Source organism: Trichomycterus rosablanca, chromosome 2, assembly GCF_030014385.1.
Source record: "Trichomycterus rosablanca isolate fTriRos1 chromosome 2, fTriRos1.hap1, whole genome shotgun sequence".
Taxonomy (NCBI): Eukaryota; Metazoa; Chordata; class Actinopteri; order Siluriformes; family Trichomycteridae; genus Trichomycterus; species Trichomycterus rosablanca.
Window position 1 is genome coordinate 48,274,269 of NC_085989.1, and position 26,871 is coordinate 48,301,139.

The 26,871-nt window shown below is 44.0% G+C and overlaps 2 protein-coding genes across 3 annotated transcripts; one reads left to right on the top strand and one right to left on the bottom strand.

Moving 5' to 3' along the window:
* Positions 1-554: 554 nt before the first annotated feature.
* Positions 555-10,799, top strand: LOC134309254 (uncharacterized). 2 transcript variants are annotated; one of them, XM_062990902.1, is made up of 11 exons: positions 555-634; positions 798-858; positions 2,907-2,971; positions 4,457-4,540; positions 4,668-4,754; positions 4,842-4,925; positions 6,341-6,388; positions 7,167-7,241; positions 7,450-7,497; positions 8,710-8,784; positions 9,859-10,799. In XM_062990902.1, the coding sequence occupies exons 1-11, from the start codon at positions 559-561 to the stop codon at positions 9,966-9,968; spliced, it is 813 nt and encodes a 270-aa protein (XP_062846972.1). In that variant the 5' UTR covers positions 555-558; the 3' UTR covers positions 9,969-10,799. The 2 variants fall into 2 exon arrangements, with proteins under 2 accessions (XP_062846972.1, XP_062846973.1); XM_062990903.1 differs by lacking the exon at positions 7,450-7,497.
* A 2,071-nt stretch (positions 10,800-12,870) lies between these two features.
* tufm (Tu translation elongation factor, mitochondrial) lies at positions 12,871-26,865 on the bottom strand. The gene is made up of 10 exons (XM_062990904.1): positions 26,829-26,865; positions 21,288-21,334; positions 20,905-21,043; positions 19,598-19,764; positions 18,324-18,593; positions 16,572-16,704; positions 15,227-15,331; positions 13,409-13,560; positions 13,155-13,274; positions 12,871-13,055 (listed from the first exon to the last, which is right to left on the bottom strand). Exons 1-10 carry the CDS (start codon positions 26,863-26,865, stop codon positions 12,885-12,887), a joined length of 1,341 nt encoding a protein of 446 aa, XP_062846974.1. The 3' UTR covers positions 12,871-12,884.
* Positions 26,866-26,871: the final 6 nt, after the last annotated feature.

Consider the following 26,871-nt stretch of genomic DNA (forward strand, 5'->3'; position numbering starts at 1 on the left):
CCATGTCAGTGTCACTGCAGTGCTGAGAATGATCCACCACCTAAATAATACCTGCTCTGTGGTGGTCCTGTGGGGGTCCCGACCACTGAAGAACAGCATGAAAGGGGGCTAACAAAGCATGCAGAGAAACAGATGGACTACAGTCAGTAATTGTACTGTAGTGCTTGTATATGGTAAGTGAAGCTGATAAAATGGAAAGTGAGTGTAGAAACAAGGAGGTGGTTTTAATGTTATGGCTGATCAGTATATATGTGTTAATTGTTAGAGTTTTTTTATAGCTGATGTGTGTTCTTACTTAATTTACACACTTTAATATCCTCTTAACCGGCTGTACAAAGATCTGTGTGTGTGTGTGTGTGTGTGTGTGTGTGGGTTCACACATTTATTTTCAGCTGTGGTTGCACTGGGGGACCTTGTTGAAACACCTGCACACACACACACACACACACGATTTACATGTGCAAAAATATGTGCAACATTATATAGTCAAAAGTATGTGGACACTCAGTTATGTGTGTGTGTGTGTGCTTAGACTCCCGTCCTGATTGGCTGCTGTACATGATCCCTTCCATTGCTTTTGTGTTTGGAGTGATGCTGTTCACGCTCGTCTGCAAAACCCAGCAGCACAGAGAGAGTGAGTACACACATACACACAACCACACACACACACACACACACACACACACACACACACACACACACACACACACACACACACACACACACACACACACACACACACACACACACAACGCTTGGTACTACTGCTCAAACTAACTTGTGTCTCTAAAAAATAGTTAGAAGAGTTGCAGCTCTGAAGACCAACAACATCAACGCAGCCCAAAAAAGATACATAAGGTCTGTTCATTTGTCTGTCTACCTGTGGGTCAACCTGTCTATCTACCTTTCTGTTTAATTGTCTAGCTACCATCCAACATCCATCCATTCAATATCCCTCCAACATCCATCCATCTATCCATTCATCTATCTATCCATCCATCCATCCATCCATCCATCCATCCAACATCCATCCATCTATACATCCATCCATTCATCAATCTATCCATCCATCCATCCAACATCCATCCATCCATCCATCTATCAAACATCCATTCATCCATCCAACATCTATCCATCTATACATCAATCCAACATCCATCCATCCATCTATACATCCATCTATACATCCATTCATCCATCTATCAAACATCCATCCATCCATCCATCCAACATCCATCAATCCATCTATACATCCATCCATCTATACATCCATCCATCCATCTATCCATCCATCCATCCATCTATACATCCATCTATACATCCATCCATCCATCCATCCATCTATCAAACATCCATTCATCCATCCATCTATACATCTATACATCAATCCAACACCCATCCATCCATCTATCTATCCATCCATCCATCCATCTATACATCCATCTATACATCCATCTATACATCCATTCATCCATCTATCAAACATCCATCCAACATCCATCAATCCATCTATACATCCATCCATCTATACATCCATCTATACATCCATCTATACATCCATCCATCTATCAAACATCCATCCATCTATACATCCATCCATCTATACATCCATCTATACATCCATCTATCAAACATCCATCCATCCATCCAACCATCCATCCATCCATCTATCAAACATCCATCCATCCATCCAACCTCCATCCATCCATCTATCTATCCATCCATCCATCTATCAAACATCCATCCATCCAACATCCATCCATCTATACATCCATCTATCCATCCATCCATTCATCAATCTATACATCCATCCATACAACATCCATCCATCCATCTATCAAACATCCATTCATCCATCCAACATCCATCCATCCATCCATCCATCTATACATCCATTCATCCATCTATACATCCATTCATCCACCCAACGTCCATCAATCCATCTATACATCCATCCATCTATACATCCATTCATCCATCCAACATCCATCAATCCATCTATCCATCCATCCATCTATACATCCATCTATACATCCATCTATACATCCATTCATCCATCCATCCAACATCCATCCATCCAACATCCATACATCTATCAATCTATCCATCCATCAATCCAACATCCATCCATCCATCCATCAAACATCCATCCATCTATCAAACATCCATCCATCCAGCCAACATCTATTCATCTATACATCCATCCAACATCCATCCATCTATACATCCATCCATCCATCAAACATCCATCCAACATCCATCCATCCATCAAACATCCATTCATCCATCCAACATCCATCCATCTATACATCCATCCTTACATCCATCTATCCATCCATCCATCCAACATCCATCCATCCATCTATACATCCATCCATCTATACATCCATCCATCCATCCATCTATACATCCATCCATCCATCCATCTATACATCCATCCATTCATCAGATCAATCCATCCATCTATACATCCATCCATCCAACTTCCATCCATCCATCTATACATCCATCCATTCATCAAATCAATAAATCCATCCATCCATCCATCCAACTTCCATCCATCCATCTATACATCCATCCATTCATCAAATCAATCAATCCATCCATCCAGCTATACATCAATCCATCCATCCATCCATCCAGCTATACATCAATCCATCCATTCATCAATCCATCCATCCATCATCTATATATCCATCCATCATCTATATATCCATCCATCATCTATACATACATACATACATCCAACATCCATCTATTTATCCAACAATCCATCCATTCATTCATTCATCTAACATTCATCCATACATTCAACAATCCATTCATCCAACAATCCGACCGTCCGTCCATTTGTCCATCCATTTCTTTTCATTAACCCTGAATGTTAACCCGTGTGTCTTTTGCAGTGTTGGATCTCAACTAAAGAGCTCAAATGATCTGCAGAACTTAAGTGGCACTCAAAAAAGGCTCAGTAAGACGTTTGTAGTTGAATATTGAACATATACAGTACATACATGCTCTAACTGACAGGTACAGACACCACACAGACGTAACTGGGACTGAGAGGTACATGATGAACTAATGACCATGTCTCCATCAGCTACACTTAAAGGTCTATAGGATATGTCTGATTAACTGGGACCAACAGGCAAAGTCATTTTAGTGGGACTGACTTATACAGCTCATACCTCCTTACTCAAACTGACATGGAAAGGAGACCATGCTGGAAATGACATGTACATTAGACTTGTCCTCCTTACTGGGACAAGCAGTTACAGTAGACTTACTCTTACTGGGACTGGCAATTATCGTAGACTTATCTTCTTTACTGGAACTGGCAGGTACAGTAAACTTACCTTCTTTACTGGGACAAGCAGTTACAGTAGACTTACCTTCCTTACTGGGACTGGTAGGTACAGTAGACTTACCTTCCTTACTGGGACAAGCAGTTACAGTAGACTTACCTTCCTTACTGGGACTGGTAGGTACAGTAGACTTACCATTCTTACTGGGACAAGCAGTTACAGTAGACTTATCATCCTTACTGGGACAAGCAGTTAGACTTACTATCCTTACTGGGACTAGCAGTTACAGCAGACTTACTCTTACTGGGACTAGCAGTTACAGTAGACTTACCTTCTTTACTGGGACTAGCAGTTACAGCAGACTTACTCTTACTGGGACTAACAGTTAACGTAGACTTACCTTCTTTACTGGTACTGGCAGGTACAGTAGACTTACCATCCTTACTGGGACAAGCAGTTAGACTTACCATCCTTACTGGGACTAGCAGTTACAGCAGACTTACTCTTACTAGGACTAACAGGTACAGTAGACTTACCTTCTTTACTGGGACTAGCAGTTACAGCAGACATACTCTTACTGGGACTAGCAGTTACAGCAGACTTACTCTTACTGGGACTAACAGTTAACATAGACTTACCTTCTTTACTGGTACTGGCAGGTACAGTAGACTTACCTTCTTTACTGGGACTGGCAGGTACAGTAGACTTACCTTCTTTACTGGGACTGGCAGGTACAGTAAACTTACCCTTACTGGGACTAACAGTTACAGTAGACTTACCTTCTTTACTGGGACTAGCAGTTACAGCAGACTTACTCTTACTGGGACTAACAGTTAACATAGACTTACCTTCTTTACTGGTACTGGCAGGTACAGTAGACTTACCTTCTTTACTGGGACTGGCAGGTACAGTAGACTTACCCCTACTGGGACTAAGTTACAGTAGACTTACCTTTACTGGGACTGGCAGTTACAGTAGACTTTCATTCTTAACTGGGACTAGCAGGTACAGTAGATTTACCTTCTTTATCCCATAGGTGTTCAGTGGGATTAGATGAGCTCATTTGACTTGTCAGGTACAGAGACCACACCTCTCCACTGGTACTGACAGGTACAGAAGTATTATTAATGTGTGTCTGTGTGCTTGTGTAGAAGAAGCTCAGTCATATGAGAACGTTACAGCGGTTATCTACAGCAATGAAAGCAAAGTCACCTACTGTGTACAACAGGATGAAGGTCAGAAGTTCTTTCTTTTGTTTTCTTTTTTTTTACTAAATAATAAAGAGATGGTTTTGATAATTTTTCTCTTGAGACTGGTGTGTATTTGAGTAGGCTGAGATTGTGATGGTGTGATTTTTGTTAGATTATGTGAATCCTGATGCAACGGGAAACGTGAACACTGAACAGGACGACACCTACCTTCAACCAAATCACAACCTAACAGAAACTGGTTGGTACACACACACACACACACACACAAACTTTATACACACTTTATACACACCTTTTTACTCAGTTTATCTTTGTGTGTCTGTAGATGGGGAGTCGTATGAGAATATGGAAGGATGTGTGTACTCCCAGCCTCGCAAACACACAACCAAAGTCAGCACTGAAGATGATGGTACACACACACACACACACAAACATTACATGTTTACATTTATGGCATTTAGCAAGTGTTTTTATCCAAATTGACTTAAAATTGGGTTATATTATACTGGGTTAAGTATATAATATACTTATTGGGTGTTTATTGGTTCTGACACATGATTCTTTATTTCTTTCTTTTGTTGTGCCTTATTCCTATTTTATTTCATATTTTCTTCTTGCTGTTCTTTTATTCATTCATTCGTTTTTTTATTTTCTACATCTAATTTTCTTTCTTTTTTCTTTATTTAAAAACAAATTCTGTCTTGATTTCATTACCTCTCTCCATAACTTTCATTTTCATTCCTATCCTTTTTTGGTATGAATATACAGTAGTTCTAATTTTTGTATTATGGCTAAAGATTACTTATTACATGTCACTGCTTCCCCCAGTCAAAGCTGTCTAAAACTGGAGCTGTTGCAGGTGTGATAAATCAATTAAATAAAAAAAATTTAGGGAAGGCCCTTTTCTGTTCTAGCTGTCCCATGTGCACAGTCAAGCTTTATAAACACTATTGGCCATACACTGATCAGCCATAACATTAAAACCACCTCCTTATTTCTACACTCACTGTCTATTTTATCAGCTCCACTTACCATATAGAAGCACTTTGTAGTTCTACAATTACTGACTGTAGTCCATCTGTTTCTCTACATACTTTTTAGCCTGCTTTCATGCTGTTCTTCGATGGTCAGGACCACCACAGAGCAGGTATTATTTAGGTGGTGGATGATTCTCAGCACTGCAGTGACACTGACATGGTGGTGGTGTGTTAGTGTGTGTTGTGCTGGTATGAGTGGATCAGACACAGCAGCGCTGCTGGAGTTTTTAAATACAGTGTCCACTCACTGTCCACTCTATCAGACACTCCTACCTAGTTGGTCCACCTTGTAGATGTAAAGTCAGAGACGATCGCTCATCTATTGCTGCTGTTTCAGTTGGTCGTCCTCTAGACCTTCATCAGTGGTCACAGGACGCTGCCCATGAGATGCTGTTGGCAGGATATTTTTGGTTGGTGGACTATTCTCAGTCCAGCAGTGACAGTGAGGTGTTTAAAAACTCCAGCAGCACTGCTGTGTCTGATCCACTCATACCAGCACAACACACACTAACACACCACCACCATGTCAGTGTCACTGCAGTGCTGAGAATGATCCACCACCTAAATAATACCTGCTCTGTGGTGGTCCTGACCATTGAAGAACAGCATGAAAGGGGCTAACAAAGCATGCAGAGAAACAGATGGACTACAGTCAGTAATTGTAGAACTACAAAGTGCTTCTATATGGTAAGTGGAGCTGATAAAATGGACAGTAAGTGTAGAAACAAGGAGGTTTTATGTATATGTTATGCTTGTATATGATGTGTGTATTGTTGTGTGTGTGCAGACTACATAAGCCCTGATGACAAGCATAACCTGGAACAAACAGATACAGGTAAGAGATCAAGTCTGTCAAATCATACACACACCTGTGACATATAATGGTAGTTGTATAGGTCGAACTGAAGAGCTCTCAGATTTTTAAGCTGATACTGTATGATACCTTTTTTCTGTCAATTATTAAAGTCGGTCCTGTTCCTGAGCTCTTACTGCAAAGTTTAAATGTCTAAGAGCAACAACAGCTCAGCCATGAATGCACACAGGCTTGCAATCAGGACTGCTGAATTTCAAACTGTCCCTGAAAGTAACATCAACCAAAATTGTTTATCAGAAACCTATGGACTGGGTCTTTCATGGAGCAGGTTCATCATTTGTAATGGCAGGCACTGGCTGGACTGGAGTTTGAAGCGTTCTCTGCTCCATAACACACCACCTCCAGCCTATGGATGGCATGATAATTAGCTTTCTAGCTTCATTTGGTGTGTGGAGAGCTGGGGAAAAACCTAAAACTCTCCAGGACTGGCGTTAAGACGCTCGGATATAGAGCACACCGCTGATGGATTTAGGAACAGGAACTTTGGAAACCCAGTCCATCTGATGGACAGATCTGGGTGTGATGGATGTCAAAAGAACAAAAGAGCTACGTGCACAAATGCATTGCGCCAACAGTTTCCAGCAGCAGTCAGCAATGCCTCCATGCATCATTTGAGCTGAGTGAAGAGTGGTTTGCTGAGTTTGGTGTACAAGAACTTGATGATATGCAGAAATCTGGACTTAACCCTACCTAGACCTCTCATTTTCTCATATTCCACGTCTTTCTCCCTTGTTCTCAGAGTCTTATGAGAACATGGCCGGCGGGACAAATCCTGACCCTGCAGCTCAGACCGACACGGACCCCCCGGGTGACGGTGAGATCAGACACGTCACTACATTAGGGGTCATTACACCTGGCCTCACCAGATGTGTTTCTATGGAACAGTGCATGACATTACTGATAAATTCTCATCAAAACTAACATTGTTGAGCGTTTATTACACATGACCGTGTTGAAATTGCACCACACTATGTATTACTTGTATATAATGTGTGTATTGTACTGTGTGTGTGTGTGTGTAGATTACATAAACCCCAATGACAAGCATGACCTGGAACAAACAGATACAGGTGAGAGATCAGGTGCATCAAATCATGTTGTCTCAGAGCAACAACAGCTCAGCCATGAATGCACACAGGCTTACAAACAGGGCCGCTGAGTTCCAAACTGTAGAAAGCTCTATAACATCAATGGTGGGTAGCACTGTCGCCTAACAACAAAAAGGTCCTGGGTTTGATTCCCAGATTAGATTAGATTCCCAGCGATCTGGGTTCTATCTGTGTGAAGTTTGCATGTTCTCCCTGTGTCCGGGTGTGTTCCACAGTCCCAAGACATGCAGACAGGTCAATTAGAGATACTAAAAATCCCTCTATGTGTGTTTTTGCTTTGTGATGGAGTGGCGACCTGTTCGGAGGGTTTCCTTCCTTTCGTCCAGTGAATTACGTCCAAAGCAACCCTAAATCGTATTAAGGTAACCTGGATCAAACCCAGATCTCAGCGATGCTATCGGCCAGCCAGGCAGCTACACAGACGATTGGCTATATCTGGGGGTAGGAGAAGGGGGCAGGCCGAAGCCCTGAGATGAATGGGTGCCCTGTCCAGTGTACTCATGCCCTGTGTCCAGTCTCTCTGCCAAGGATAAAGCGGTCAAAATGAAGTGTCTCAGTCAGTCACAGACAAAGAACAGTTGCAGAATGGATGCAGATACAAATGGATGCAGCACATTTACATTGTATATTTACAAACTGAGTTCCAAACTGTCCCTGACAGAAACATTAACCAAAAAAACTGTTTATCAGAAACCTATGGACTGGGTTTCCATGAACCAGGTTCATCATTTGTAATGGCAGGCACTGGCTGGACTGGAGTTTCAAGTTCCATAACACACCACCTCCAGCCTATGGATGGCATGATAATGAGCTTTTTAGCTTCATTTGGTGTGTGGAGAGCTGGGAAAAACCTAAAACTTTCCAGGACTGACATTGAGACGCCCTGGTATAAAGCACACTGCTGTTGGATTCAGAAACAGGAACATTGGAAACCCAGTCCATCTGATGGACAGATCTGGGTTTCATGAATGTGCACAAATGCGTAATGCCAACTGTGAAATGTGGTGGAGGAAAAGTTATGGTTTCCAGCAGCAGTCAGCAAAGCTGAGTGAAGAGTGGTTTGCTGAGTTTGGTGTACAAGAACTTGATGATATGCAGAACTCTGGACTTAAACCTACCTAGACCTTTTATTTTCTCATATTCCATGTCTTTCTCTTTCTCCCTTGTTCTCAGAGTCTTATGAGAACATGGCCGGCCGGACATATCCTGACCCTGCAGCTCAGACAGGCATGGACCCCCCGGGCGAAGGTGAGATCAGACACATCACTACATTAGGGGCCATTTGGCCTGGCCTCACCAGATGTGTTTCTATGGAACAGTACACAACAATACTGATAAATTCTCATCAAAACTAATATTGTTGTGTGTTTATTACACACGACAGCATGTCCAATACAGTCCAAAATCCTTCTGTACCTGTTACTTCAGGAGTCTTACATAGTTTGGGAGTGGGGCTGGTCCCTTAGCCTTTGTGTATCCAAGTGAGTCATCGATAGATAGACAGATAGATAGATAAATAGATAAACAGACAGACAAATAGCCAGACAGGTAGGTAGGTAGACAGACAGATAGACAGACAGGTAGGTAGACAGACAGGTAGGTAGGTAGAGAGCTTAACAGACAGATAGATATATGGATAAATAGACAGACAGACAGGTAGGTAGGTTGACAGACATATAAACAGAAAGATAGATAGATAGACAGATAGATAAACAGAAAGATAGATAGATAGATAGATAGATACAGACAAATAGCCAGACAGATAGATATATAGACAGACAGACAAGCAGATAGATAGACAGACAGGTAGACAGACAAATAGATAGCCAGACAGATAGATAGATAGACAGACAGACCGACAGACAAATAGCCAGACAGATAGATATATAGACAGACAGACAGACAAGCAGATAGATAGACAGACAGGTAGACAGACAAATAGATAGCCAGACAGATATATAGATAGATAGATAAATAGCCAGACAGACAGGTAGGTAGGTAAAAAGACAGGTAGGTAAGTAGAAGGCTCAACAGACAGATAGATATATAGATAAATAGCCAGACAGCCAGACAGGTAGGTAGACAGACATATAGATAGATAGACAGACAGACAGATAGTTCTGCTTACTACTGATTTACCCTGTGTACCCTATTCACCCAATAGGACAGTCAGTGACCATACAGACCACATAGTGTATTGTACCCCACGAGGCTTTCTGTACTAAAGACACCACTGGGTGAGATATAACTGTTAGTGTATTCACTAATGTACAGGAACGCTTCATAAACACAGAACTCTGTGTGTGTGTGTTTGTGTTTCAGGGTGGTATGAACAGATGGACAGAGGACGGATGGAGAGACAAGGAAGAGGAGAAAGTGAGAGACAAGAGAGAAGAGAACAGCAGCACTGGAGACAGAAGACGTTCTCCTGAAGAGAGGGAGGGCGAGAGACATACGTGAGATATTGGAGAGAAAGGATACGAGGGGAACATTCGGATTTCAATAATTTCTGCAACTGATATTTTCTGTGACTGAATGTTCATAACAAACCCTCTGAACCCCTGCAGGGCCAAAAATATACATACAGCAACTTATACTGTTCATTTAAATGTGTAGAGAGCTCTATAACGTCATTGATCTTTGTAGTACAATCTCCTAATTACTCATTAGTGGTTATGATGGAGGCAGCCAGTGGGTAGCCAGAAGGTCCTGGGTTCGATTCCCAGCGATCTGGGTTCTCCCTGTGTCCGGGTGTGTCCCACAGTCCCAAGACATGCAGTCAGGTCAATTAGAGATATTAAAAATCCCTCTATATGTGTGTGTGTGTGTGTGTGTGTGTTTGCCTTGTGATGGAGTGGCGACCTGTCCGGAGGGTTTCCTTCCTTTCGTCCAGTGAATTACATCCACAGCAACCCTAAATCGTATTAAGGTAGCCCGGATCAAACCCAGATCTCAGCTGTGCTATCGGCCAGCCAGACGGCTACACAGACATGATTGGCTATATCTGGGGGTAGGAAAAGGGGGCAGGCCGAAGCCCCGAGATGGATGGGTGCCCTGTCCAGTGTACTCATGCCCTGTGTCCAGTCTGTTTGCCAAGGCCCTGACAAGGGTAAAGCGGTCAAAATGAAGTGTTTCAGTCAGTCACAGACAAAGAACAGTTGCAGTTGCATCATTGAATCACATGACTGACATTACATAACATGAACATAAATGGATGCAGCACATTTACATTGTGCTGGTTTGTATGCTTTTATAACAAATAAACTTGGAAACTTTACACACTCCCTCCCTTCTAATTTAGTCATTTCCAATTCCCCATGACAGTTCTTTTCCTACAGTTCACTTGCACCAGCCGTCTAATAAATACGCTGAGCTCAGTGGATATGATACTGGACTAGTAATAACAAGGCTGCTATCAGCTGGGTGGGCTCCTACACAGACATGATTGGCTTATGCCTGGGGGGCCGAGCTTTTCTTCATGTCTTTATAGAGCTTGTGTCATGCTGGACAAGGCATATACACCGACATACGACCAGGCATAACATTATAACCACTGACAGGTGAAGTGAATAACACTGATTATCTCTTCATCACGGCACCTGTTAGTAGGTGGGATATATTAGACAGCAAGTGAACATTTTATCCTCAGTTGATGTTAGAAGCAGGAAAAATTAACGAGCGTGAGGATCTGGGTGGGTCTGACAAGGGTCAAATTGTGATAGATAGACAACTGGGTCAGAGCATCTCCAAAACTGCAGCTCTTGTGGGGTGTTCCCGGTCTGCAGTGGTCAGTATCTATCAAAAGTGGTCCAAGGAAGGAACAGTGGTAAACCAGCGACAGGTTCATGGGCGGCCAAGGCTCATTGATGTACGTGGGGAGCGAAGGCTGGCCCGTGTGGTCCGATCCAACAGACGAGCTACTGTAGCTCAAACTGCTGAAGAAGTTAATGCTGGTTCTGATCTAAGGGGCAGATATTTGAAGAGCACAACAACGAGTTTGAGGTGTTGACTTGGCCTCCGAATTTCAATCTCAATCCAGTCGAGCATCTGTGGGACGTGCTGGACAAACAAGTGCGATCCATGGAGGCCCCACCTCACAACTTACAGGAGATAAAGGATCTGCTGCTGACATCTTGGTGCCAGATACCACAGCACACCATCAGGGGTCTAGTGGAGTCCAAGCCTCGACTGGTCAGGGCTGTTGTGGCAGCAAAAGGGGGACCAACACAATATTAATGTTATGACTGATCTAATGTATAAGGAAAAGTCAGGTGATGTATTAAATACATTTATTACATGAGCCACATATTCATCATCACTTCTAACAGACATTTCATAACCGAAAAGCAACAGGATGGAACCTCAGTGTGCATACCGCAATCTTCAATCAGCGCCACACCCACACCCACACCCACACCACACCTCCAACCAACCAAAGCTGAACTGGTTCTTTAATTAATTCAGAAAAGCCAAACTGGAACATGAGCCGAAAAACAAGGTTCCATCATCGCTGCATTCCAAATCCATGGGCATTAATATGGTGGCACCACCGTTACCTTTCTTTAGGCAGTGACAGCCGTTACTCTTCGGGAAGGATTTCAACAAGATTTTGGACTATGCCTGTGGGAATTTATGCCTATTCAGCACAGCCAGACTGGAACACAAGCCGAAAAACAAGGTTCCCTCATCACTTGCCGCTGCGGTGGAGCATACCCCTTTCCAAAACCATGGGCATTAGTGTGGTGGCACCACCATTATCTTTTTTTAGGCAATGACTGCCTTTACTCTTCGGGAAGGATTCCAACAAGATTTTGGACTATGCCTGTGGGAATTTATGCCTATTCAGGACAGCCAAACTGGAACACAAGCCGTAAAAACAAGGTTCATCGCTTGTTGCTGCATTCCAAAACCATGGGCATTAATATGGTGGCACCAGTATTATCTTATTTTTAGGCAATAGCAGCCTTTACTCTTCATGAAGGTTTTAATAAAGATTTTGGACTATGCCTGTGGGAATTTATGCCTATTCAGTCGAATAGCAAGCCTTAATTAACGTTCCAAATCATCCTGGTGGTTTTATTTAAGGTTAAAAATCAGGGCTCTGTAAACCTTGTCAAACCAAACTGTCATACTGCAAGAAAGGGAAACGCCCTTCCCCAAACTGTATAGGCGTATAATGGAAATATCAGAACTCAGTAATTAAACGGGGTGTCCCAATACTTTTGCCCGTTTCGTGCAGCTCTAATAAACAGTTGATGCCAGAGGAGTAAACTAGAGATATATTGAAGGTTGGATGGATGCACCCCCATACCCCCCCTCCCAAAACCCACCCCCTTTGTACAGCGCCCTCAGCCCCAGTTGTGCTGGTCCTCCTCTGTGGTCTGCAGGATGTCCGTGACCAGTCCTGTGCCGATGGTCCTGTTGCCGTCCCTCAGCGTGAAGCGCTGTCCTTTCTCCAGCACCATGGGCTGTCTGAGGGTCAGGGTCAGAGACGTGTCCTCTCCGGGCATCACCATCTCCTACACACACACACACGACAGTAGTGTGTGAGAGACGCACCATAAAGACAGGTGGACAAAGTGTGTGTGTGTGTTAGTGTGCTGGTGTTCTAGAGCTACCTTGCCATCAGGGAGCTGGATCCTACAGGCCATGTCCCAGGTAAGTGAGAACATGACGGGCATGAAGTTGGTGACGAAGGGTTTGTGTCGCCCGCCCTCCTCTTTGCTCAGGACGTAAACCTGCGGGCACAGCGGATTACAAACATACCGATGATACAGAGGCAACACCTACTACCCCTGGAGAGAAAACCCCTCTTTTACTGGTTCTGATGGGTACAGAAGGGTCACTCCCCCTCATTTCCTCACACACTGACCTGGGCTTTGACCTTCTGATGGGGTTGGATGCAGCCGGGTTTGCACATGACCATACCCCGCCTCATGTCTTCTCTCTTCACACCCCTCACCAACGCACCCAGGTTATCACCTGCCTCAGCTCGCTCCAGAGACTGGTGGAACATCTCGATACCTTCACCGATAACAAAAATAAACAATAACTACTGATACAGCTCTGTGGAGGACTTATACATCGTGTAGCCAAAAATATGTGGACACCCCTCAGGAGTTTTAACCGCACTCGTTGCTATCAGGTATATAAAATCTATTATACTGTACAAACTGTACTTCATGCGTTCACCTCTCCCTGTTACTGCACGACTGTTCCTCCAGTCTAGTCTACATGTCCAATGACCTATTTTTATCTCTCCAGAGACCCTGACCCTAATCGAGGAGGGCTGTACTTAACATAAGCCCTTCTGACACTCCATAAAAAGAGTGTCCACATACACTGCATTATACACCTGAACAAACAGCACCCAAAATCATCAGTGCAGGCTGGACTGGTGTACATCCCTCAGGTTTAGACAGGAGACTGTACTCAATGGCCCAACAGTCTTCAAACGCAAAGGTGGCAGACTCTTGTTCAGATATTACTTTGTGGCCAGTGATAGCTCAGTGGTTAAGGTACTGGACTAGTAAACAGAAGGTTGCCGGTTCAAGCCCCGCCTCCACCAAGTTGCCACTGTTGGGTCCTTGAGCAAGGCCCTTAACCCTCAATTGCTCATCGTGTTCTGCTCATTGTGTAAGTCGCTTTGGATAAAAGCATCCACTAAATGCTGAAAATGTAATGTAAATGTAATTATTACATTTTGAGTCAGTTTGCTGCTGATATTTTTTTTAAGTGCCTTAAAGAAAAGATGAACTGTGTGATATGACGTGGTAAAAGTAACCCGGACAGAACGAACAACGTTTAACGTGAAGTAAATCCAGCTAAACACAGATACATGTGGAGCTGTTAGACTGGGTTTGATGGTTATTTCACACAGATGTTTGTTTGTATCGTGGAACTTTAATGATGTTTTATCTCTTGAGTCGAGCGCTGAGCAAATCGCTTATTTACATCGAGAGTCGCGGTGAAAGCGAAGCGCAAAACTCTTCTCACGTCAGTGAACTAAAGAAAACAACAACTGAGACGAACACGTCACGTCTTCTTATCACCGATATTTGATTGATGTTTGTACATAAAAACCAACATCTGTAACAGCAGCGCAGATGCTCACACATATTCTACACACTCCACCATGATATTACTACTCTTAACTTTCGCTGTGTAACGCCCGCCGGTGATGACGCTGGTCCCGCCCTTCACTATCTCTGATTGGTTTAGATATATAGATATGATTAGATTATGGGCCTAATGTGTGTCTGTTGGTGCACCGGAGACTTTCAGAGTCACAGAGACTTTTTTTCCCCCCCTCGAACGGCTGGTCGCACCGGTGCGACCTCAGATTTTTTTCAGTCGCACCATTGAGCAATTAGGTCGCACTCTAGAGCCCTGTGATAGAAAATGTTGATTTCGGAAAATTAAAATACGAGCCGTTTTTCAATTTCTGCTCGTTTGTTATTTGATTTTTTATCCTGAAACGTAAAACGAATAACGCCCCGTTTTTCAATATTGGTTTTTGAAACGAAAAACGACCCGTTTTTTGGTTTTTCAACTTTGAGATTCGAAGTGAAAAACGAATGACCAAAGGTACACGGACCGTGGTACATGTAAGATACAAACTGTCCAGGGTGGGAACAGGATCAGCTCTGTCTCGTGGTTATTTCCTGATACTTTAACGCGGCTCACTCACCTGTCACTACTGACTTGGCGGAACGGTTATGTCCCACGAACTCACACTCGTCTCCTTTCTTGATGACTCCTCTCTCCAGAGTACCAGTTACCACTGTTCCACGACCTGTACACACAACAGCACACGGTTTCAAGGTTTATTTGCTATTTTATTTCTCCATTTCTCTCCATTTCTCCCCAATTTATCGTCTTCTTCTGCTGGAGACCCCGATTGCATCTGAGGAGGGTATATTTACCTGACACACGCTCCCTCAGAGGAGTATGCAGTCCACCGACCCCTTCGTTTTTGCATTTTATTCAAAGTGACTTACAGTACTGTGACAGTGTATTATCTAAGCAATTGAAGGTTAAGGGCCTCGCTCAGGGGTCCAACAGTGGCAACCTGGCAGTGGCGGGGCTTGAACCAGCGACCTTTCAATTAGTAGTCCAGTACCTTATCCACTAGGCTACAACTGCCCTATTTGCCCGTACTCCGGTGGATTCGTGCATGAGGCGGGTCCTACGCTGATCCCCACCTTTCTCCACTTCTGTGCAGGCGCCTCGGGCTACCCCGCCCACTTTTGTGGCTGCCCAGCCAACCGGTAGCAGAGCTGAGATTCGGAAAGTTCAGAATCCCAGCGCTGGTGTGCCACTGGAATATCCCACTGCATCACCTGGGACCACTCACACTTTCTCTTGATGTTTATTCCTTTTTGTCTCACCCCACAGTACCCTGGTGCCCCCTGCAGCTTTCTGAACACCCTCACTAGCTGAGAAGGACAGCCAATGAGGACACTCCTCCTCGGGCATGGGTGAAGCCTCCGGACGCATCTATAAACTAAACTGGCCAGTGGTGGATTAATATTCAGAGCTCTTAAACATGTAAGGAAGAGCACGCTATGCTCTGTGTATTCCTCCACCTCTTAGTAATAAATGAATAAATGATTCAAGGGTTCAGTCTGAAGGAACTCCAGTGGCCCGACCTCAACCCCACAGGTCACCTCTGGGTTGCTTTCTTATCCAACATCAGCGCCTGACTTCAGGAAGGCTGTTTTCAAGTGAAAGGGCACAAACTCTCACAGGCACACTCCAAAATATTGGGGTCAGGAGGGTAGAGGCTGCTTTAGATGTAGAGGGGGGCACATACATAAATTATAGGGTCGTACTAAAGTTAGGTACACTGGTGCACTCTTACCAATGCTTTAAAATGCCCCGGAAAGAACCAAATCAAACAGTAAGCCTATTTCTGACATTCATTTTAACTGATTGAATTGTTTACTGTAGTTATTGAGATGCTGTTTTGCTCCACCGGTGTAAAACCCGTCGAGATTCTCCTGGTGTGTGTACGGTAGATCGGAGCTACAGACCTGGTATGGAGTAGACCCCCTCGATGGGCAGCAGGAAGGGCTTTTCCAGCTCTCTCTTGGGTAGAGGGATGTACTCGTCCACCACCTCCAGCAGCTTCATGATGGAGTTCAGGCCCAGCTCAGGCTGCCTGTTCTATATAGAAGAGAGACAGAAACAGGGTCTCAGGATCTGCTCGCTCTCGCGATAGATTTTCGGGAGGTTCCCGTGCCTTTTCTTTAATGTCTGACTGCACATGCCGACCATTAGTCTGCACAAAGAGCAGAGCGGTGCGGCTGCGTCCCAAACGCCACACTAAACAGTGAGCTAAATAAGCTTCCCACCAAGGGAGGAAAGTATCGGGATGCTCCCTTCTGATTATTGAATTTATGCGTTTTGGCTACAATAGTTGCCAACAGGTGTATTAAATCAATTAAATAGAGGAAATTATATGCTTGCTTTGCAGCAACAGTTTAGGGAAGGCCCTTTCCTGTTTAGTTCTAGCCTGACTGTATCCCTGTGCACAAAGCAAGCTCCATAAAGACCTGTCCCACTCGACAGCTCTGGAATGAACCGGAACATCAAGGTCAGAGCCCAGCCATACAAATGCTGGCATCTTTTGACTGAATGGGCACAAATTCCCACAGTCTTGTGAGTAACCTTCTCAGAAGAGCGACTGTTCTAGCTAAAGGATCACACAGAGGTCACTCTGTTTCAATAGCGTTTGTATTTGATATGGGACGTCCGACAGGCTCATGGTCAGGCATCCAGATTCTTCTATGGTGTGTGTGATTAGAGCCACAGCTCTTCACTCAGAGGCTGAAGCAGCGCCACACAGCCTACATTACTTTCAAAGCAAGAGTATCCCGAGTATACTGCAGGAACGCTAGCAAAATTACACTCCTTGATTAGCGGTGGTTCTGAAGACAGGACTTTACATCAGCCATTCCTTCATTCTACACAATATGGCCAAAAGTATGAGGACACCCCTCCTAATTATTAAATTTAGTTGTTTCTGCAGGTGTATAAAAAGTTAGATTAGGTAATGATTTAAGCACTTTAAGCATTGTAGCAACAGTTTAGGGAAGTTCCCTATAAAGGCACTGTTTACCTAGTTGTGCCCGATCTCAACCTAACACCACTTTTGGGATGAATTTAACTCAGATTGTGAGCCACAGACCTTCTCGTCTCTTCCAACAACAGTGCCTGACCTCACTGACTCTGTTGTCTGAAAGGGCACAAATTCCCACAGACATACTTCAAATTCTTGAAAAGAGGCCTTTACATCACAGTCATTCCTTCATCTACAAATACACTATATGGCCAAAAGTATGTGGACACCCCTCTTAATTACTGAATGTACTTGTTTCTGCCTCCTCTGTTGCTAACAGGTGTATAAAATGATATAAGGTGACACAATGATATGTTTTTAACATTGTGGCAACAGTTTAGGGAAGTCCCCTTTCTCTTTCAGCATGATTATGACCCTGAGCACAAAGCTAGGCCTACACAGAGCCCCGGTCTCAACCCAACTCAACACTTTTGGGATGATTTAAATCTGGATTCTAAGCCAGACCTTCTCTTGAGACCTCACGACTCTGGTGTCTAAAGGGGCACAAATTCCCACAGACACACTCCAAAGTCTTGTATACATTAAAGCTACAAATGCTCATGGTCTTGGAATGGGACATCCAACAAGCTCACGGTCAGGTGTCCCAATACTTTTGCCCATGTTCCATATCTTTCTTTTTTGCCACGTTTCTGTCTCTGTGTACCTCCAGGGCGCAGAGCGCTGACCCCGAGATGACCGGCGTGTTGTCCCCGTTGTAGCCGAACTCGCTGAGCAGCTCCCGGATCTCCAGCTCGACCAGCTGCAGGAGCTCGGGGTCGTCCACGGCGTCGGCTTTGTTGATGTACACCACCACGTTCTGCACGCCGATCTGTCGGGCCAGCAGGAGGTGCTCACGCGTCTGAGGCATCTGACCGTCCGTGGCCGCCACCACCAGGATGCAGCCGTCCAGCTGAGCCGTTCCTGTGATCATGTTCTACACACACACACACACACACACACACACACAACAATGCACCATATAAACATGAATGAATGAATTAATGTTATATAGAAAAGTCAGGGCAGGATTTAAATTTGTAGTAAAAACAGGAGCACCTGGGTGATAATTTACTCTCATTTACCCACTCTCACTGAGATCCAGGGTTCAAATCCCCAGCTGTGCTACACTACATGGCCAAAAGTATTTGGACACCTGAGCATAAGCTAGTTAAACATCTCATGGGGCTGAGGTCAGGGTCTCTGTGCAGCTTTTCATCGTCTTTATGGAGCTTGCTTTATGCACAGGGGTACAGTCATGCTGGAACAGAAAATGACCTTCCCTAAACTGTTCCTGCAAAGATGGAAGCAAATAATTTGCTTATATTATTGATTTATTAAACCTGTTAGCAACTGTTGTGGCTGAAACACCTGAGTTCAATAATTGAAAGGGGTGTCCCTTAAAGCCTAGTGGTTAAGGCACAGGACTAGTAATCCAAAGGTCACTGGTTCAAGCCCCACCACTGCTAGGTTGCTGCTGTTGGGCCCTTGAGCAAGGCCCTTAACCCTCAGTTGCTCAGACTGTATACTGTAACTGTAAGTCGCTTTGGATAAAGGCGTCTGCTAAATGCTGAAAATGTAAATGTGTCCCAATACTTTTGTCCATACAGTCTGACGTGACTGGCTGTGTTTATGGTTCGAATGACGTCGTGTCTGGGGTGCGTTACTGCATTACTGCATTGCGCCCAGTGACACACCACGACCCTGACCAGGATAAAGCAATGATTCGAGCCGAGATTGGAACTCGGAGAGAGTGCGCCACCCTTCGCCAGTTAAAAAAAATCTTATCACTTCTCAAAAACATGCCATTAAGTGGATTGGCTGATATACCTTCAAGTTTTACACACCTATGAGGAACTAAAGAGCTCCATATAATAGTTTAATAGGCTAAGGAGTTCTAAAACCTTCAGCTTCTGTGTGTGTGTGTGTGTGTGTGTGTACCTTGACATAGTCGGCGTGTCCTGGACAGTCTGTGTGAGCGTAATGGCGGTTAGCCGTGCTGTACTCCACGTGTGAGGCGTTGATGGTGATTCCTCGAGCTTTCTCCTCCGGAGCGTTATCGATGTCTTCATACTTCTTATAGCGAGCACCTCCAGCCTCGGCCAGGACTAACAAACAAACACACAAACACACACACACGTGTCAAACACAGTGTCAAAGACCACACCCAGCAGACTAGTGTTCAGTTGTGCCTGCTAGGGGTCGCCCAGCTGACCGGTAGCAAAGCTAAGATTTAAACTCGGAGAGTCTGCCCCCTTTTTCCCTCACTGCCCCCTTGTCCCTTTTCCCCAATGCCCCACTGTAGCTTTTCTCAATGACCCTTTTCTCTTATTCCAGAATCCCCGCTTTTCCCAATGTCCCCTTGTTCCTTTTTCCCCAATCCCCCTTTCCCATTTTTCCCCAATGCCCCATTTCCCCTTTACCCTCAATGCCCCCTTGTCCCTTTTTCCCCAAGCCCCCTTTTCCATTTTCCCCAATGACCCTTTTTCTCTTTTTCCCAATCCCCCCTTTCCCCAATGCCCCTTGTCCCTTTTCCCCAATGCCCCACTGTCCCTTTTCTCAATGACCCTTTTCTCTTATTCCCGAATCCCCGCTTTTCCCAATGTCCCCTTGTCCCTTTTTCCCCAATCCCCCTTTCCCATTTTCCCCCAATGCCCCATTTTCCCTCAATGCCCCCTTGTCCCTTTTCTCTCAATGTCCCCTTGTCCCTTTTCCCCAAGCCCTCTTTTCCATTTTCCCCAATAACCCCTTTTCTCTTTTTCCCAATCCCCCCTTTCCCCAATGTTCCTTGTCCCTTTTTCCCAATGCCCCTTGTCCCTTTTCCCCAATGCCCCTTTTCCCTAATTCCCTTTGTCCCTTTTCCCCAATGACCACTTTTCCCTTTTTCCCCAATCCCCCCTTTTCCCTAATGCCCCATTGTCCCGTTTCCCAATGACCCCTTTTCGCATTTTCCCAATGCCCCCTTGTCCCTTTTTGTACAATGACCTCTTTTACCTTTTTCCCAATCCCCTCAGTTCTAAGCATTCAAACTCAGATAGCCTATTTATTCTATTATAACCAAAGTCGACTAGTTTCATCTGTCCAATAGTTTCATACTCTTACTTTGTCCCTCAGTGTTCTTTTGTTCCCTTTATTACAATGTACCTTTCCCTTTTTCCCCAATCTTGTCCCTTGTCCTGTTTCCCAAAGCCCCCTATACCCTCTTTTCAATGCCCTTGAGTGTCTAAAACGTGCACTGAAGCTCCTACCTTTGGTGATAGCAGCGGTGAGCGTGGTCTTCCCGTGGTCAACGTGGCCGATGGTGCCGATGTTTACATGAGGTTTATCGCGGGAAAACACTCTTTTAGCATCGGCTGCAAAATTCCTCTGACTCAGAGGAACGGCACACTAAAGGGACAGAGACGGTTCAGTACAGCTGGGGTGGTTCTGTAACCCTACGTTCAGACCCGCAGTGATTTTTCACTTTGTCACCCAAATCACTTATCGCTTATCACCCTGTGCTCACATCGGAAGTGTCATCATCGGAAGTTTGGTTGCCAGTGTTTAACTGATGCCAAGCGAAAAAAAAAGGCAACAGCATCACTGCCAGTCTGAACGCAGGGTGACGAGTCCTCTGATGATCGGTACTTACCAGCCTGTAGGAGCTGTGCAGCAGACTGGGTGAGGACAGCTGAAGCGCTAAGGGACAGAAAAGAAGAAAAACATTACAAAAGTGCTTCGAGTCCACTAGTGCATTAAAACACCTGGAGGAGAACAGAATCAAACAGTAAACCTATTTCTAAAACAGTAACTGTGAGGAGGTTGATTTGTATAGTTGCAGTCTATAGTCTATAGTCTACAGTTGCACCCTTCTTATACCCAAGGTCTAGTGAAAAAGCATCTTAGAAGAGTAGCGATTGGTATAGCAGCAAAGTAAACACTCCATATTAATACTTGAAGATTTAAAATGAGATGTGTGGATACTGTACTACAAGTTTGGACACCCCGGTCAGATTCTACATTTTTTTAGTTTACCAAGTTAAAGTCTAAACATCATCAGTAATCACCCCCTAAACCTAATACCTAGTTGTGCCGCCTTTGGCACCAACACCTACAATTAAACATTTGTGATACGTGTGATGAGTCCTTGGGTTGGATTTTTTGTTCCACTCTTTTTTGTGGCTTCATCAGAGGATTTTCCAGCATGAACTGCTCGTTTATGGTCTTGATGCAGCATTTTAATAGAATTTACATCAGGACTTTGACTCAGTTGCTCCAAAGCCTTGATCTAGTTCTGATCTAGTTTAGTCTGATACATTCAGTGATTCAGTGACTCGCTTGAGTGCTTCAGATCAGATCATAGCAAAGCAGAATTCACGCTTCCATTAATTATAACAGGTTGTCCAGGTCCTGTGGAAGTAAAGCAGCCCAGACCACAACACTACCACCACCATGTTTCACTGCTGGTATGATGTTCTCATGATGGAATGTTTGTTTGTTTGTTTTTGTAACGCCATGTTGTCAAATCTAGTTTTATTATTACTTCAGGATTATTTCTGAATTATCTTGAGTAATGTATTGGGCATGTGTAGTTTACGTCTTTCACTGTTGTATTTTGGGCATTCTGTCAGGATGTGTTTTATGGTGATTGGTGTATGGCAGTCTATGCAAAGTGTGGGTTCTTCTCCTAATAATTGGTGTTTGTGTGTTAATCTAGTATGGCCTATTCTGCATCTACTATATATCACTTGATCTGTGTGTTTTCCTTGGTGCATTTTTAGTTAATTTCTGCATGGTGGAATGTGGTGTTAGATTTACACCAGATGTAACAAGTCTCACGCCTTCCAAAACGTTCCACCTGTGACACATCAGTCCACAGTTTATTATCCTTAAAGTCTTGGGAGTCATTACAATGTTTTTTGGTAAGAAATGGTTTGCACCTTGCAACTAGGGTGGTCAGCCGTCCGGCTTTAGGTCCGACAGTCCGGTTTTTCAGCTGCCAGTCCTCCGCCCATGCAACGCTAGGACGGACACTTAAAAATCCTCCTTTTGGAATGAACTGGTTACATTTCTGATCAATATTATCTGTCATTGGCTCAGGTACATGTCAAAACAAATGCTCGCCCACCACTGGCCAATCGCAGAAGGTCCGCCCTCTAAATGCTAGTCTGTGATTGGGTGGTTGAATTTCGCCCGCTCGCTCTGTTCTGCATACACCTCTACCTGAGTCAATTAGTAAACTTTTGGAGGCAGCGAGGAACAGACTTAAATATCAAAAGTAGACACAACATAGTGAGTAAAACAGTAATTTGTTATAGAATTCTTGCTTAAATTGGTCAAAAACTATAACTCTGTTATATGGGTTATGGTTTCATTTTGTGTTGCAGTATCATGTCCACCTGTTCCTGGTATGACGTCCTCCTTTATGTGACTGAATGTGGCCACACTACTTGCAACTGGTTGATTAAGGTGATAAGGGGGCAATTATTTTAGCACACAGGGTCATCATAAAAAAAAAACAAAAAAAACACTTTGGTGTTTCCTTGGGTCTTTGTCTAATAATACAGGAATACATGGGCATGGTCAAGGACTTTGTGGACTGGTGTAGCAACAACCACCTACAACTTAACATCGCAAAAACCAAAGAGATGGTGGTGGACTTTAGAAGGAGGAGGAGGAGGGATCCTGAGCCAGTTACTATCCTAGGAACTGAGGTGGAACTTGTACCCAGCTACAGGTACCTTGGAGTTCAGCTGGACAACAAGCTGGACTGGTCTAATAATAATAATAATAAATTTTATTTATAGGCGCCTTTCAGGACTCTCAAGGTCACCGTACATAAAAGAATAAACATACAAACAACATAAAACAGCAATAGAAACAGGGAAAGAATTAAAAAAATATATATAAAGTCAAGCGAGCAGGCTAAAGACTGTATGCTGTCCTAAACAGGTGAGTTTTGAGGCGTGATTAAAAAATGTCTAGAGAGTCAATATTACGAATGTCTGGTGGGAGGGAGTTCCACTGGTGGGAGGGAGCCGGGGGCCGAACGGCTAAAAGCTCTAGACCCCATGGTAGTCAAACGGGCTGAAGGGACAGTAAGACTAATGGATAAGGAAGATCTAAGGGTCCGGCTGGGTCTATTTATGTGAAGGAGCTCGGTGAGATATGGAGGAACAAGGTGATGGATGGGGTTCTAGAGATGATATGGGCAGCAACATTCTGAACTAGTTGTAGCTTATGGAGGGACTTGAGGGGGAGACCAAACAGAAGAGAATTACAATAGTCCAAACGGGATGTGACCAGGGAGTGGACCAGAATGGCAGTATTGTCAGGAGTGAGTGAGGGAGGGACGGAAACGGTTAATATGAGCAGACTGTACTTCTTAAGAAGGCTGAAATCTTTTAACATCAGCAGGCCCCTTTTGTGCACCTTTTATCAGTCTGTGGTGGCCAGTGCTCTTTTCTTTGGAGTGGTTTGCTGGGGTGAGAGTGAGAAAACAATGGACACAAACCGAATAAACAAACAGATCAAAAAGGCCAGCTCCATAGTGGGGTCTGAACAGGACTCAGTTCAGCAGGTAGCAGAGTTAAGAATGCTCACAAAGCTTAACTCGATAATCAAAAACAATTCACACCCACCTCATACCCTGGAGGTGTTTCGACAGAGCACCTTCAGTCACAGACTGATTCCTCCTAACGCTACAGAAAATCCTTTCTTATAACCGCTATCAGACTGTTTAACAATTCATAATAATCCAAATAAATCATTTATAATAAATACCTACTTCTGTATGCTATGCATGCACCATTAAACCAATGGTTACATACCTGAATAAACACAATTTTTTGTATGCTATGCATACACCATAAAAAAAGTTTACATGTATATAGTACCATACTGTACATTTTTATTTTTATTGCTTGTCTTTACACTATAAGTGAATGTTTTATGTATACAAGAAGTTGTTGTTGTCTGATGTGAGCTGCTGTAATGAAGAAATTTCCTGCAAAGGATCAATAAAGAATCTATCTATCTATCCATCTATTACAAGTAGTCTGATGAGCCGAAACATACAGGGGTTGGACAATGAAACTGAAACACCTGGTTTTAGACCACAATAATTTATTAGTATGGTGTAGGGCCTCCTTTTGCGGCCAATACAGCGTCAATTCGTCTTGGAAATGACATATACAAGTCCTGCACAGTGGTCAGAGGGATTTTAAGCCATTCTTCTTGCAGGATAGTGGCCAGGTCACTACGTGATGCTGGTGGAGGAAAACGTTTCCTGACTCGCTTCTCCAAAACACCCCAAAGTGGCTCAATAATATTTAGATCTGGTGACTGTGCAGGCCATGGGAGATGTTCAACTTCACTTTCATGTTCATCAAACCAATCTTTCACCAGTCTTGCTGTGTGTATTGGTGCACTGTCATCCTGATACACGGCACCGCCTTCAGGATACAATGTTTGAACCATTGGATGCACATGGTCCTCCAGAATGGTTCGGTAGTCCTTGGCAGTGACGCGCCCATCTAGCACAAGTATTGGGCCAAGGGAATGCCATGATATGGCAGCCCAAACCATCACTGATCCACCCCCATGCTTCACTCTGGGCATGCAACAGTCTGGGTGGTACGCTTCTTTGGGGCTTCTCCACACCGTAACTCTCCCGGATGTGGGGAAAACAGTAAAGGTGGACTCATCAGAGAACAATACATGTTTCACATTGTCCACAGCCCAAGATTTGCGCTCCTTGCACCATTGAAACCGACGTTTGGCATTGGCACGAGTGACCAAAGGTTTGGCTATAGCAGCCCGGCCGTGTATATTGACCCTGTGGAGCTCCCGACGGACAGTTCTGGTGGAAACAGGAGAGTTGAGGTGCACATTTAATTCTGCCGTGATTTTATGTTTTTTGGATACAATCCGGGTTAGCACCCGAACATCCCTTTCAGACAGCGTCCTCTTGCGTCCACAGTTAATCCTGTTGGATGTGGTTTGTCCTTCTTGGTGGTATGCTGACATTACCCTAGATACCGTGGCTCTTGATACATCACAAAGACTTGCTGTCTTGGTCACAGATGCGCCAGCAAGACGTGCACCAACAATTTGTCCTCTTTTGAACTCTGGTATGTCACCCATAATGTTGTGTGCATTGCAATATTTTGAGCAAAACTGTGCTCTTACCCTGCTAATTGAACCTTCACACTCTGCTCTTACTGGTGCAATGTGCAATTAATGAAGATTGGCCACCAGACTGGTCCAATTTAGCCATGAAACCTCCCACACTAAAATGACAGGTGTTTCAGTTTCATTGTCCAACCCCTGTATATGTGCAACACTCATGGAACAATGGGCGGGGGGCAAATACTTTTTCACAGCACACTTTATTAGGAACACCTATCTTGTACGTTCATTCGTTGATTATTTTAGCTACATCTACCACACGTTTACATTTCCAGCACTTATCTAAAGCGACCTACAGTACCGTGACAGTATACATTCTGAGCATTTGCTCAGGGGCCCAACAGCAGCAACCTTTTGATTACTAATCCAGCACCTTAAGCACTAGGCTACAACTGCCCCATACAGATGAACTCTGTGGGTATACATTTACTGACTGTAAGCCATTTATAAATGGAAAAGGATTCCTGTAGCGTGGTGGATCATTGTGGTGAGTGCATCAGGTGCAGAAGTGTTGTTGGGATTTTAAACAACTCACTGTCAATGCTGGAAAAGAAAAGCCAACAGCAGGCAGTAATTGTATACCCAGAAAATGAATAATAAAGTGCTTAAAGTGATTGTAAGACGTGCAGCAAGTGAGGACAGAGGATCAAGGATTAGTTCATTCAGGATAATCTTTATAATATAACTAATCTCACTGTGTCCTGGTGTATACAATGACTATATGATGAGTAAATTATACAGAATACATGAATAATGTAAATAATAAATAATACACATGTACCCCCTGTGCACGGATGCGCGTGACCTTGTTCTATCAGCGCGAGCTCCCCATGCATAACATCCCTTACGCGCACACTCACCCACAACATGCACTCATTCATTCATTCAGGCTGATCACTAAGCATGACTGTTCATCAGTACAGGGTTTAATACTGTATTACTTACTACAGTCTGAATAATAACAACATTTCTGTCATCACACGCTCCAAACTCTCCAACTTACCGGACAGACATGCACGGATACTCACGAGCGCAGCCATGTTGGA